The 15,936-nt window shown below is 42.8% G+C and overlaps 1 protein-coding gene across 1 annotated transcript in view; it reads right to left on the reverse strand.

The window, feature by feature from the left end:
* The window catches only part of ANOS1 (anosmin 1), a 451,571-nt gene that overhangs the window by 113,478 nt on the left and 322,157 nt on the right, over nt 1-15,936 (reverse strand). The window contains exon 6 of the mRNA XM_078657674.1: nt 12,273-12,402. Within this exon, the coding sequence (XP_078513800.1) occupies nt 12,273-12,402 (130 nt within the window). The remainder of the gene's footprint in view (nt 1-12,272; nt 12,403-15,936) is intronic.

Raw genomic sequence — 15,936 nt, forward strand, 5'->3', positions numbered from 1 at the left:
TACTATTTGCTCAGAAGTTCCAAACATGGCGTCTGCAGCATGTGCCAACTCACGGATAAACAAAATTAGCGCATGGACTGCAAACACATCAATGTGTTCAGAACTAGGAGCACAGCTCCCACCTGACGCAGATGGTGAACGAGATCCGGTTGCGGCCCGTGGTGCCTGTCTGAACAAAATGCTAAGATTGTGTTTTTTTTAATCTGCAAAGCAGCATTTAGGACCACTAAAAGACGCGGATAAAAATAAAATGAAAAACGACCTTATTCGATATTGTGTTATATAGCGCCTCCGTGTAAATTAGCACAACCCTAGCAGTTTATGTAATTTGGCACCTAATATCGCCTGCCTGATGACCTGGCTGAAAAAGTGTTTTATTTGCTGCAGATGAATTCAATCGGCTGTATGTATAGTATTACAAAAAATAACGAGGATGTATAACATTACAAAAATATAACAGGGATGAACTACACCGTGGGATTTAGCAGGTGAACAATAAATATACCGAAAACAGTAAACGTGGAATCTCGTTTCCTGCACTGCTAGGAAGTTGACAGTCGCGCTGTCCTCCAATCCTATTTTTTTTTTTTTTACCATACTGACCTCTGACTTTTTAAAAGGTTACCGGGGCTGTGTCCAATTCAGTCAGTTAGCCCCTTCAAGGCGCCTTCTTGGAGATCAAATGCGGGTCCCAGGAGAACATATCACACACAAGCCAGCTGCGAAGCATGGTAAAAATCACCGCTCCCACAGGGCCACGAGGGGGAAATGTTTATTGCTGGGAAAGGCTGTCTGTTCTGGTTTTACTAACACGTAGTAATGTATGCATGAAATCACCTCCAATTTGGGACATGTGTGTTGTGAAAACCACACTGTTTGCTGCTTTGCCCTTTCAAGTTGTGCCTGCGCCGGGTAGATGAAAACCAGTAGGTTGTTACCATACGAACCCAAAGTCATTATAAATTGTACTGCGCAGGTGGTAATTAGATAACAGGAGGGTGCCGCACTCTCAAAAATATTACACAGCTATTGTGCCGTCAATGTCTATCCCTGGTCCAGCCGGGCTAGCGCTCTGATATTTCATGAAGGGCAGAGGGCCGTGAGGTATGCTGGACCGCCAGGACCGGCTTCCCACCATTAATGCACTTTCGTCCACCATCATCCTTACTTAGGCGTCTATGAGGATGGCGGGCGGACTTTAGTCCGCCCGCCACCCTAGCGGTGCTGGGACTGGCCACCAGGGGTGCTGCGGTCCCGCACCGCAGATTAGGATGCGACCACCACCCTGGCGGTCGCATCCCACATATTCAACATTGTGGTGGGCGGTGCTAAAAGCAGCACCCGCCACAATGTTGAAAATGTATGTTGTGCATTGGCATGCACAATGTGACCTTGTGCATGCCAATGTCATGGTATCCCCAAGTGCAGCCCCCACACCCGACCCCCGGTGGGCCCACAACTGGCCCCCAAAGTAAAAACCGCATGCCTTTCCATGGCGGAGTCTCCGCCATGGAAAGGCATTTTCCTGCACACATCATAATATGGATGGCGGTGCATGCAATGCACCACCACCATATTATGGGCCTTTTCCGCCCGGTAGGCAATCGTGTTGATTGTCTACCGGTGAAAAGCGACAGATGGGCTTACCGTCCGCCGCGGTACCCCTGCCATGCTAATGTGGCGGGGGTAAAAGGCCATCTGGCTGGGTGTTTTCTCCGGTGGATCACTACCGGTGGCGATTCGCCCACCATCCTAATAAACCCCTTAGTCTTGTGTGGTGCACTGCAGTGAGAGAGGGAAGCCGCTGCATTAAACTAGTGCCTCTATTGTGCTCAGAGGAATTAAAGACCTGCAACTACATTGCTTCAGTCGTGATTCGATGTATTGGCATTCCTTTGTGTATTTATACCTACCACTGTAGAAATAAAAGAAGGACTTCAAACACACAGATGCAGGGCAATGCCCGAATAGTCTCTCTTTTCCTCCGACTTAATGATCCACCAAGTGGTGGCTTCCCAGCCCCTCTGTCGTTTACATTCTGACGTCTGGGCTGTAAGGGAGAAGCATGCAGCAGTTGTGTCTCCAGGCCCTCACTACAGGAAGTGGAGTCCAAGGCATGAGAATAAGGGGAGAGACGAGGAACCATGAGACACAGTGAAGAGGAAGCCACATACATTGGGCAGCACCGACAAGTACTAAGCTGCTCCAGGTCCTATTTTTCAGTCCCTGAGCATTATTGGGTCAACATCTAGCATGACCAGCTGGCTTACTGGGCAGCATTTTCGCAAATTGGAGAGCAATGCCGCATTTAACCATATGAACACATCTCCACATGGAAAACTGAGGAGAACGCAGTAATATTGAGCAAGTACCATCATAATGGTCTAGTGTGCTGGCTGTAATGGGCTGACAGCCCTGACACACCGTGCGTCACTGCCACGAGGGGAAACAGCCATTACAACGTGTTAATATGCACGCGTGACCGTCACCACGAAGCCATTACCACTCATATGTCCTTACCGCGCATTCCTTTACCATGCATGCTTTTACCACGAGTATGCATTTACCACGCGTGACAAAGGCATATGCGTGGTAATGGCTTTGTGGTGACGATCACACACGGTTACTGTCACACGTCATGACTGTGGCTTAAGTGCTTTAAATTAGTGTTAGTGTTGTAGGGGCGTGACCAAGTCTGAAAAGATTGGAGGCATCATTAAAATGTACTGTGGGCTTCAAGGACCCACAAGATTGACGGCGTTAAACTACTAGGATGGTGGAGGTTGGCGTTTGCACTCCTGGGTTGGTGCACCAGGCGACACAAACAACGCAAATACGCTGAAACAGGTTGAACATAGAGGGCAGACTACAGTAATCGCCCGGGTTGCAGCGAATGTGCCCCATGGACCGGGAGAACAAAGCGGAATGACAAAAACTTACAATTTAGTACCTGCAATGAGGAGAGGGTGGCTTGGCGAACTTGCAGCTCATGAGAGTAGCGTAGTCTTGAGAACGAGGCTGCACTTACGTGGACACTACAACTGCTGAAAATCAACCGGAAACTAACGGTCTCGGAGGTGTGGCCATGGCATATAGTGGAACACACCAGGAACTGCTGGGTATATCACTGTGCTGGCTAAGTGGGAGGTGCATCGGAATGAGAGGGGAGTACAGGGGCGAAAGTGCATGTTTAGAGCATAAAATGTAACCTTGGTATGGAGCCGATGAGCTGGCCTGAGTGAAACGTTAAGCACTTTAGGTAGTTTTGCAGATAAAAAAATGTAATTATAAAAGTTTTCATGAAAGTGGTATGCGTGGATAGTGTATGCATTGTAATGCTACTTTCAATGCGTCCTGATGCATGTGTGATGCAATGGTATGCATGGTAAAGGGATGCGTGGTAGTGGGTCATGCGTGGTAGTGGACGCGTTGTAAAGGCATGCGTGATGAATGCGTGCGTTGTTCTATCATACAATCGCCACGAGTTGACATGGCAGAACCATGACATTTTCTGTACTATCTCAGAGAATTTGAATAGTTTCCTGATACACTGGGTGGCACCTGAGCATAATGTGTAGCACCCCTGCCATCTTAAGCACCACAGGATAGTGCCCATCATCCACAGCTTCCAGCGTATACCTTTGACTACATTCTGGCATAAATAGAAAGGCTGTCATATTAGCACAGGGCCTGGATATAATTGGCAAATTGTATGCATAGTTAGTAGTCAGTGATGTTTTTGGCAGTCCTATAGTACATGATGTGACCCCGTTGATATGATGGCAGCAATTCTGAAGGTATTTTAATACCTATTTCAGAAGATCTGCTATTACTGTCTCTGGTTCGCGGACGGTCTGCTGTAAAGTATATATGTAAACATGGCGATTAAAGTCGGTGTTTTTTTTGTGGTACAAGAGTAATGAAAGCATTTTTTCATTGGGACAGATCCAAATTAGTTTTACTGTGACACACACACTTGTTTAATGTGTAGACAGTGTCTCAGCTTGGGGTAGTTCTTTTGTGGCCACAAACCAGAATTTGCTGACCCATCCAAATAATTATTACGGGAAATGTGTCTTAATTTAAGGAACTATCTAAAACCTATAAGATTTTAACGTGTGTTTTTGAAAGCATTTACTGTTAAGCTCCAAATATATGTCTACAACTTACTGCCTTTCTAAAAGACCTGAAAGTATTTTACCATAAAATACAGGAGTATTGCGAATATGAAGAAATAGTGCAGTGATGTTCAGATGGAACCTAGATTTTTCCCGTTAGCCTTTATATGCAAAATTAATGCTGTGATGAAATTAGATTATTCATACTTTCCAGAAAAGGATGACCGGAAAATAATTGTGATGGTTAGGAAAGTTTTCTGTTTTATTTGAAAATGTGTGCGAATTAGGGTGGTACTTAATGAAGGATGAGTATAAGTTGTACATGTGAGCATGTGTCGTCTTAATAGTGTTTCTAATGATGAACCAACTTTTGCATTTTCTAAAATTAATCACATAAAAATGTCATTGGTGATGATGGCTCTTTGTTGAACTAAGCATTAATGGGTCTCCGATGTGCTCTGAAGGTTTTGTCGAATTGCTGAAAAGTGGATGGGGACGTACAAAGGTCATTGTTTTCGGACACATCAAGCAGAGCTGAACCCAGTTTGTCAATGACACTTCACTTTAAAGGTTAATCCTTATCTTCTCTTGGGACAGAGATGGGAGTTAGAACATAAGGAGAGTTCTTTTGGGATGGATGGGATGCTCATATACTGGGGATATGAGCTTAAAACTATTTCAATTCAACATTGTAGAAAGGCTTCTGTCCCACTAACTACTAAAGTGTATACACCAACAGTGCTCCCCATGCTTGTCTCCGGTACCCCAGCTTGGATTAGAAAAATAAAGAAGTAAAGGGTGGAATGCTAGAGTTAATCGCATCCCCTGGAAATTTGCCAAGGCTGCATTCCAGTCCACCATTGTTCACCAACATCTCAGTCTACGCAGAGACCCACCTTGTGCAAATCAAACTTGTTCCTGATCCGGTAGAACAGCCCAGTCCTTACCGCTAGGCCAACTCATCTGTAGACAGTAACACAAGCAACCCCAGATTAGTTCAGGCATGTTGGGCCTCATCAGTAGGGTGAATGCTGAGTACAGTGTCACCGTGAGCACGGGACCATATTTGGCTGGCATACCAAGCGGATTTAGGGCGTCTTAGACAAATAAAAATGTGATTGGCGGAAAGGAGACAGTTACACAAAATAGAAGAAAGCCACTCTTGAGGATGTCTAGTCCTTTCACAATCATCCAAATGGAATTGGAGTTGGTTACCCCCAGGGAACATGCCACGTAAATGCTCAATTGGCTGTGGGGCTTACAATGCTCAAGCAGGGAATGATGTATTTATTTACCAATTGATCTATAACTTTTGAGCATAAACCAGTGGGTGACAAAGCACTTCACAAATCAACAGTTTCATACCAGTCTGGAGCACATAGTGAGATGCATATAAAAGCAAACAAAAATATCAAAAAATAACAAAATATTTAATGATTAAAAGATCAGTAATACAACACAATCAGATGTGGCCATAAAACATATGCTGTTGTAAAGAACAAGCAAACACAACAAGATGATGGACGGAGCGCTGAAACTTTTCAACCACTCACCCCCAGTCACAGATCTGGGTTTATTCCATTATTATTTTGCTCACCATGCCACACCAGTTTGGAGCCAGCCATATGCAAATCAGTCTTGACCGTGTCCTCATGGGAACAGTCCAGCCTGACCTGCCAGGCCAGGTCCTCCCTGGACCGGAAACAAACATCCTGGGACAGGTTTCGGGGTATTACCCCCTCATCAGCCAGGTTAGCTTGAATCCACTGCCACAGTGAGCAAGGGACCCACGTCTGTGCATACCACGTAATTCTCCATTTCCATGCTACCGAATTCAGCCAACCCTACCGCAGAATTTGGAACTGGATTGCCACATAATTCAAAGTACTTGAGTTCTAATCAACATGCTTGACTAGGCCGGGATAGTTTGACCATCCTTGAAAAAAGTGTAGCCCGAATGCCCCTTAACAACAAGACGCTGGTCTCCATATCAGAAACAATGATTACTATTAGAAACCACCAATTCAAATGAGAATTCTAATTGAAGTTCTGCACATAACAGGTAATTCTGCAGAGAGGCCAACTTCGGTATGGACATTCCAATAATCTTAAAATACCATGCTAAAGTCTCAGAGCAGTCGTTAAGTTGTTTCCTTATTTTTCAAAACATACAAACAAAATTCAAATTTCTGTGTGTTGTGGCCTTGGATAGCCTTTTACCGAGGCATGCTCCCAAAATAATTGAAGTCGGAATGAAAAATACAATATTCTCTTTAACTGGTCTTGTGACCCAAGAAGCAACTGCGGGTGTGTTTATCTGTGTGTGGAGCTGTTTGTACAGCAGCTTCCGCCGCGTGCCGCACGCGGTGCACCTGTTACCTCGGGCAAACACGAATTTGCCCTATAAAGACTCAAACATACCCGGCATCCTTGGGCTCGGTGGCTCCAGTCCCGTGTCAGACCGCACTGCGGTGGAATGCGCTTTGTCTTCCCTTAAAACATGAGGTTTTCTGGTCAGCCCGACCTTCAGACTGACGTCTGAAGTTTTTTCCTTCTCTTGTGGTATGCCATATGTTTAGTTTACTCTGTCGCGGATTTCAAAACGTATTGCGGGCGTAGGTTTTAATTTACTGTTGAGTTTTATGAGAATGTTAACCAACAAAGCTAATGAGCAGCAGGTTAATTTATGGGGCAGTAGAGGGCCGAGAACCGATGGTGCTATTCTTTCACAAGACAGAGTGAAGTCAAAATATATATATTAAAAAAAAACAGCGAGGAATATAAATCTAAACAGAAAAAAAATCTAACTTTTCACTATAATGCAAACTTCTATAAAAATGGCCACCTTTTTTTTTTTTTTTTAAGAACTCCACAGCCGTATTTACATATTTATTCATTAGGTTTTTATATAGGATCACCATGTCGCCGCAGGCTAGTTTTGAGTGACCCCTTCAAAAAGCTGCACATGCGAGATTACTTAGCTTTTGAGGGAAACAATGGTGCATAGATTACAGAAGAAGGAAAGAGCTTAATTCAGGAAGACAGTGGTATTTTATATATGGAATTATTAATCAATCTATTAAGATCGGATATTGAAAACAAATGCAGTACAATCCCTTTCATGTGTGCCAGCACCCTCTCCTTCATGACCTTCAGAAGGAAATTCAGCAGCATTCTCGCCTCACCCTCTCCCACCCGTTTTTGTGAGTATGTTTTTCTGCATTTACTAACATTGTGTTCTCTGAGGTTATGCAAAGGTCGCCCATGCATGGATCAGAACATCAATGGATTGCTACCTCTGAGCGCTAGATTGGTATTTAATAAATAACTTCACTACCTAAAAAATAAAAGATTATAAAGGACAGCTTCAGTTCTTGGCAAATGATAATAGGAGGGGCAAAGTGAGGGAACAGTGCAATAATACAAGAAAATACGCCAATTAATCAATAGTCCTTGTAATGATATAGAATTTTGTTTCCAGAGTTTTATAAAACGCAAACTTGACTCGAAAGTATCAGAGCGATTTACATGAGCACCAGCTGCCTTACAGACAGATTAATTTTGTTCAGCACAGGGAGATTAAGGGGCAGATTTACAAGCCCCTTGCGCCCCTTTCACGCCACCATTGCATCACTTTTGTGACGCAGCGGCAGCGCAAAAGATGCGCCATGGTGCGGGGTACTTACAACGTGACACATCTGGGAGATGCGTCACGTTGTAAAGCCCTGCGCCAGAAGGAGGCATTCCTGCGCAGGGAGGGGGCATTCCGGCGCAGGAACGCCTCCTAAAAGTGACTGGGTGAAATCTACAAGATTTCACTCAGTCACTTTGGGGCCCATGCTGCGTCAAAACCATGCGTTGACGCAGCATTAACAAGATAGGGCCCCCCTGAGCCTTGCTGGAGCTGCGTCGTGCTTGCGACGCAACTCCAGCAATACGCCGCCTTTACGGCACAGATGCGTCACACATCTGTGCCGTTTATGCCCATTAGTGCGCCGCATTGTAAATGCGGCGCATCAATGGTGGTGGAGGCATGGCGCACAATAAGTGGCGCATCCCTGCTAATATGCAGGGATGCGCCACTTATTGTAAATCTGCCCCTGGGTGTTTTGGCTAGAATTACAGGATGGTCAGAGTCCCTTGCAGAGACTCGAACCCAGTTCCCCAGCTTCGATGTCGACTGCTCAAGCCATTAGACTACATCCTCCCCCCAGTTATAGATGCGTTAACAGTTTTTGTTAACAACTGTTGGTTGGTACCTGCATACAGATCCAGTTATTCACACCACAGGCTCTCTACCCCCGCCATACATAAAAGGGTTTTTATTTTTGTTTGGATTAACATTTTAATGATCCTTGCAACAACTTTTTATAATAAACCAAAGACACCAGTTATTTATCTAAATTATTACCCTTTTCCCAAGCCCACCCTAATATCCTGATAAGGGCACAACTCCACACCTGCCCGACTAATGTTTTCAGCTCAGTATGGAGCACCAACATACAGGCATACGAATTGTGGCACCAAAAAACAACTAAATATCAGCTTTCATTGCTCCCTATTCAACCGAGTAGGGTTTTGGTGGTATTGAGACTCGATTACTGTAACCCTGTTTGTGTCAGAGTCCCCAAGACAGTGACTGCAAAGTTACAGAGCATACAAAGTCAAGCCACAGGACTCTGCTTTAATGTAAAGAAATCAGATCACATTTTTGGATCCCTAAAACTCCTTCCCTGGTCATCAGAGACACAGAGGATAAAATGTAAACTTCTGGGCATCATCTGGCAAGGTAAATTTGATTCGAAAATCTAGCTTCAACCATTATAGGTTCCACTCTCTGCCCATGATCATAACTTGGGTCACTGGGACATCAATGATACAGTCTTGGTCTTTAACGTGACAATTAATTGTATTCAGGTTCGCTGGCCCAATTGGATGAACATTAGACGACCAAGACTACAACCACCAAAATGAAGGTTTTGTATGCAAAAGCTTACTGCTGGAAATGAGGAATCCTAAATATATGGATTCATCATCTAGACCTACCCATTCCTGGTGTCCTGCATGCTCCCATAAATACATAATCCCAAATGTGTTGCCATGCCCCTACTCTAAAAGGAAATCCTACAACCGGCATTCTGTCAACCTCCAAGCATACATCCATGCTCGGTCGCTTGACCCACGCCTCCAAGCACACACACAATAACACTCCCAATACCTGGCATATCATCCTCTTAACCACCAAAAGTACACATTTGTACCAGGTATCTTGCTCCAATCCCAATACACAAGTACACTCATATGCCACCCTTGGACTGCAAACCCAAAAATGTTTTTCTCCTCCTTATCACCCAAATATATAAACCTGGGATATATTAACCCCCAAAAATCCCAAAACAACTGACGCTGTATAGTGGCCAGCTTGCCAGAAACACCCCAGTCATGATGTCCTGCAACCATTTTGGGGAGCACCACTGTATGAGCGTGCCCCTTCCTTCTTCCCCTCCTGTCTCCTCCTTTCCTCAATCCTGATCTTTCTTTAGCCTCATTCTTGATGCCTGCCATCAATTTCAAAAAGTCTTAGGGTAGCAAAAAACTCATAGAAATAATCAATATAACATTTAAAAGCCTAAGATATACATTTTGTAAATATTCATTTTCTCACAGTCAAGGACTCTAAATTATATAATAATCCGTTTAGTACCTGCGAGGAAAGGATTGAGCCCATCAAAAGACATATAAGATAATGTAAATATGTGCAGCACTTTAAACTCTTCTAAAGGTTATCAGATATATAACCTTCACATTGGGACAACCCAAGAGTGCAAAATGGGACATCACAAATGGTGGAAGACACAAAAAGAAAACTGGAAACGCACTCATTGTGAAATACTCACAGCAAATGAAGGATAAGATTTAACAAAGAAGTTATATTTAACCTTGTGTATATTATGTTATAATGTTAATGCATTTGTATTGTGCTTCATACTTCTGAAAAGTTTGCTGAACTATGGGGCTGATAGGAAGTATCTACAATAACATTTATAGGGAGTAAAAAAAGAATCTATGATTAACATTGAAATACTTTTTGATCTGTTACTGTGATCACAATTGTGTTATTCTAGTGGTATAAGTTAAATCTGCATGGACATTTATCTCAAAATAAATGTAAACGGTTGCACGTGCATACACACGTGTGTGTTTGTAATCCTGTAATCTGAAAATATCCATTATTTTCAAAGAAAATCTGTAAGGGAAAATAATACACTGGAAGTTAAAGGGAAGAACATTCTCAGTAAGGCTATGGAAATTGCTACTAACTCACAAAACCTCTGTTTTATATTGATGTTATGAAATGAAACACAAATTGGGATTTTAGTCCCAAAATGTAACTATTCTCCCCATACTTTGCACAACTTCCTCCAGTAGCGATATGAACCTTAAAGTGTTCCAGACGCTTTCTTCACATTCAATTATTACAATTATGTTTCTTTCTTACAAAAAATAATGCTTCCTTGTACTTTTTCCTGAAATGACAAATTAAAACTAATTCATAAATCCAATAAATTTCTCAAAAGAGTGCCACGCCGTGCGTCACTACTTCCACGTTTCAATCTCATGGGCAGTCACAATGGCATTTTTGCACTTTCAGTATGTAGTCGCCATATGTCAAGGTGCAGAGGTGCATTAACTATCCACTATTACTATATGTAACTCTTGAGATGCCACGGCTGCATGACCACCATGATGATTCAGATGATATAGCAGCCGCGGCTGGCAAAGGGAGTACCTGCAGGGCGGTGACGTGGGGAGGGGCAGGGACGGGGGTAGTAATGTATGGATTACGGAGCTTCCCAGGTAAGTAAACATTTAAATAAATAAAACAAATTTCGTTGAGTGCACTGCATCCCCAAATGCGATGCAGTGTGCGCAACGAAATTCGTTTTATTTATTTAAATGTTTACTTACCTGTAAAACTCCGTAATCCATACATTACTACCCCCCACCCTGCCCCTCCCCACGTCACAGGTACTCCCACTGCCGGCAGTGGCTGAGATATAGGTAGATATTTAGGGGCAGATTTATGTTGGGAATGCGCCACGTTTGCGTCACGCAACTGCGGCGTAAATGTGGCGCATCCCTACGACCCATTTACAACGTGACGCATCTAGGCAGATGCGTCACGTTGTAAAGCTGTGCGCCACTTGTGGGCGTTCCGGGGCAGGTGCGCCTCGCAAAAGTGGCTGAGTGAAATCTATAAGATTTCACTCAGTCACTTTCAGGCCAATGCTGCGTCAAAACCCTGCACCTGCTTGAAGCAGGCGTAGGTCTTGACGCAGCATTGTAAAGATGGGGCACCCCCGAGCCTTGCTGAAGCTGCGTCGTGCTTGTGACGCAACTCCAGCAATGCGCCACCTTTACGGCACAGATGCGTCACGCATCTGTGCCGTTTTTGCCCCATGGTGCGCCGCATTGTAAATGCGGCGCACCATGGGTGGCGGAGCAGCGGCGCAAAATAACTGGCGCATCCCTGGGGATGCGCCAGTTATCATAAATCTGCCCCTAAGAATTTGGCGGACAGGATACTCTGTCGCAAAAGCTGCATTATAGCGGAAGGCACTAGTAATACAGCGGACAAGTTATCTCCCACGTTCTGATTTATTGTCGTTCTGCAAAACTCTTAATAAGGCCCATAGTTTTTGGCAATACAACCTGTTTCCTGTAAAACAAACAGAAGTTTTGTAGCAACCTAGTTTTACTTTGCAAACTACACGTGTTTGCTGTGCAGGGAGTATTAGCAATAAAGGTGAAAGAGTTTGTGCTAGGAGCATGTGCACGTGTGTGGTAGTGTGTGCGCATGTTTGCACTTCTTCTGTGAGGTGAAAGAAAGGCATTAAAAAGCCATGCCCCACGTGTGTTCGAACCAATTGAGAGCAGCTTCCTGGAGGCCCAGAGCACGTGCATGTAAAATAATTGGCGCATCTTTAACCTATAAGTGGAGCGGGCAGACTTCAAACGCGGCCTGGGCCCTCCCCTGATGCGAGAGGCTAACTGCTGGAAACCTGTATCTATTAAATATTCACAGGATCAAGTTGCGAGCCATGTGCGGCCGAGTGCGAGATGATTGTCAGTTGTAGGGAAAAGAACACCAACCTTTTGAGGAGCGGAAGTGTTTACTCGGCGCTGTAAAGCCCCTCGTTCCATGCACATTAACAGCCGCCACCCGGAACTGGTACCACCTGCTGGCTCTGACGTCAGGCACCTGCACCCTCTCGTCTGTGCTCTGCAGGGAAAAGGACCACGCGATATGTACATTATGTTTAGGTTACAGAATGCGTGAAAAGCAGACACGTCTGTTTATCTTGCCATGATGGTTTCAGCTTACCGTTTAGGCACAGAATGTCTTTCAAATCTAAAATCTCACAACAACAATCATTATTATTATACTGACAATAACAATAGCATAAATACTAACAATAAAAGCAACAGATGTTATTATTCGATTATTTAAAATTATTAGAATGTAGCGTAGGCACAGTTGAAACACTGTCTCTGTAATTCACAATCTTAAAACCAGTTTTAATTTAAACACAGTGTGTTTCAATCATTAACCCTTTGGCTGCTGCCGTTGGCCAACGTTTGTCGCGAGCACTACCTTGGTAGTGCTGCGTACGTCCGTTGGCCGACGCTGCCCCACCCGCTTTTCTAACGTTCAGCACGGGAGCTGAACGTTCGACGCAGCCAACGGGTTAAGATTTACACCGATGTTTTATGAAATTAAAAACACACAATGTAAAATTCTAACTAAAATCCAGAAAGCATTACTGTCTTAGTAGAAAAACACTAGTGAAATGTGTGGTAAATCGGAAGCTTTCGATCTTGTGTAATGATGTAAATGGGAACTGCCCTTCAATACTTAATGGATGCAGGACTAGAACATGCAGAATCACTGATTGTGCTATCAAGGCAGCTGGTTTATATGTTAGGGCCTGCTGATGTGCAACATGGTGTTAAGACACTGCTTGAAGTTGGTTTCAGGCCTTTCCGTACCACACACCAGCATTATTATAAACGTGTACAATGCCTTACAATAAGATTCAGGGGCATATTACCAAGAACGGCATTAAAATTATCGCCCCTTTAGCGGCAGAAAACTGCCGCTAAAGCGGCGATAATGGGCTTGATAATATGCCCTAGAGAGAATTCCAATAGAATCCCATGTTCACACCAGACCATGGACTTTATTGGAATTCTTAAGGGCATATTTTCAAGCCCATTATCGCCGCTTTAGCGGCAGTTTTCTGCCGCTAAAGCGGCAATAATTTTTAACGTCGTTCTTGATAATATGCCCCATAACTTTGTCCATAAAGAAAGAAGACGTACAAACTCAGGTTGTAACAGTTGCGTTACTTTGAAAGCACTGATAGGTTTTAGCACAGATACACAAAGATCTCCCTAAATTTGAGGGCCATAATTTGATGAGCTCATTTCTTGAAAGTAGTAAGAAAGTAATGGACCATTATCAGGAACCCTCCAGGTGGAGATATTTTGTTAGCATATCAGCGGTTATACTGAGTAAAGGCAGAGTGAAAACCTCAGAGAAATTTGGAGAGGATCCATACACGATGCAATCAACATACTGAAACATTGTAGGCCAAATTCTATTTAATTTGTGTACCTCCAAAAGTTCATGATGCTTTCATTGTGATATCACTGCCTTTCTATGTTCCTATGGCCCTTGTGGTGCTAGTTTTATAATTCTTTTTTAGAGGTTGTCTTCAATATGTTCATGCTTGGGGTGTATTTCTTCAAAATTTAGTGAGGTACGTTATGCATAGCAGCATTTGACACTATCGGCCTACTAGTCATCTGGGTTACCTCCTGGATATTGGGATAGGTGATAGCATTTTGGATTGTTTTTGTTATTTTCAAACCAATTGCTGTGTCATTTATCTCCTGAATCCTCACTGTTCAAAGTTTAAGTTGAGCCTCTTTTCCATCAAGTGTAGCTGTGGAGCAGCGACACCATTTATGCACATACAGACTTAAGTCATATCATAGTGAATTTGGATGGTAATGTGCGGATAGATGCAAAAATATCATTCTTACAAGTTAGAGCTAGGCAATTAAACGAAGGAACAGTAGCTCAAAGTGGACTAGGAAAATAATGAGAATTTGTGGATCTCATTTAGAATCTCTTTATTTAGGCAGTCTGCTTACAATGGCAAGAAATTTCCGTAAGGCCAATAAAAGCAGTAATATGTTGAGGTGAAATTCTGATAGAAAGGTATCAATCAGCCCTACGGTGTCAGCCATTGCATCTATTTTTTTCCAATGAAGGGACTGAAAATTCATTCTTTGCTTTACACCAGCTGGATGTAAGTCATTAGTACCAGCTCCAAATTGTGCATGATTTCATTATACAAACTCTTTGAATTGGCCACTGTCGAAATACCTTTTTGCCTTAGTTCCAAATGTATTAAAAATACAGGAGACAGCCCTATTATAAAGGCCCATATGCTTGTACCTCCAACCGCTCTATTAGTTTCATTTTACGATTTGCCTTTTCCTAATTCCTCTTTATGAACCTATGTAATGTGGCACATTCGATCAATGAAATATGTACTTTTTTCTAAAAAAAAAAAACGTCAAAAATAATCTGTAAATCAAGCTCTTCTTCAAAGTTCCCACTTTCACAGGCCTCAAAATGTGGTTGAGCATTCTCTGTACTTGCACCCGTAGTATAGAATAAACTTCCAGAGTCCATATACCACACTGTGGAACATCTTACATATAGGAAACATGAAAACTTAGCTGTGTAATAACTGCTACTCTTACTAGTTTAATCTTTTCTGCTACTCTGTTCATCATAAAATTAACTATAGAAACATTATTGTATTTACATCTTACATAAATCTTCTCAGCAGCCTTCTGCTTTCTGTTAGTTTTGTTACAGTGGTCAAAGATTACATGTGCTTTAAATGTATGTATGCAGACTTACACCCATAGGAAAAACAATGCTGCCAGTTTCCATGCAGCTGTCTTAGTTCTCTTTAGTTCTTTATAAGGCAAAGTTACTCCCTCAAAATAACAGCACTTTTCATAGGAATAAGAAACAAAAGAATGCAGAGATACATTTAGCCTGCCACATTTCTACAGAATAATCTACCTGATCTGTGCCTGTGTGAGACCTTTGTTTGGACCATAGTGATGACAAAGAATGCAGTACTACACTGTATTGTAATTGCATATATATAGCGCTCAATACCCCTGAAGCGCTTTACAACAGGCAGCACACTGCTCCGGAACCCACGTTTAATGGTTAGACAAGTGTCACTTGTTATTGTTGGCTCGTGGGATTAGGTTTGTGTGCTCGTAGAGACTGCAGGACAATTTGGAGTAGTTATAATAGAAATCCTGTAGTATTTTTCTGCAGACTCTTACATACCTTTGTGTATTGTTCCAAAACACAAATTGGTACTAGTTTGAGAACATTCAGGGAATATTCATATACAATTAGTATAAATAGAAAGGAGTGTGCCCTCTTTGCACTTTTTTAATATGGGGTTGCATGTTTATGGGCCAATTCATGAAGATATATACAAGTACCTAAAAGAGTACCTCTCTGGTACTACTTCCCGTACTCAAATACTTTTGTGAATAAGCCCCAATGCCTCTCCGCTACTCCTCCTCTAGATTAAAAATCACAGTTTTTAACAATAACAATGTAGAGGAACATTACCAATTCAAATTTGCCTGCTTTTCATCATACCCCAGAAATATGCACTCTTTGAATGCTTTGAAATTGCTTTCAGGC

Source organism: Lissotriton helveticus, chromosome 8, assembly GCF_964261635.1.
Source record: "Lissotriton helveticus chromosome 8, aLisHel1.1, whole genome shotgun sequence".
In the NCBI taxonomy this organism is placed as follows: Eukaryota; Metazoa; Chordata; class Amphibia; order Caudata; family Salamandridae; genus Lissotriton; species Lissotriton helveticus.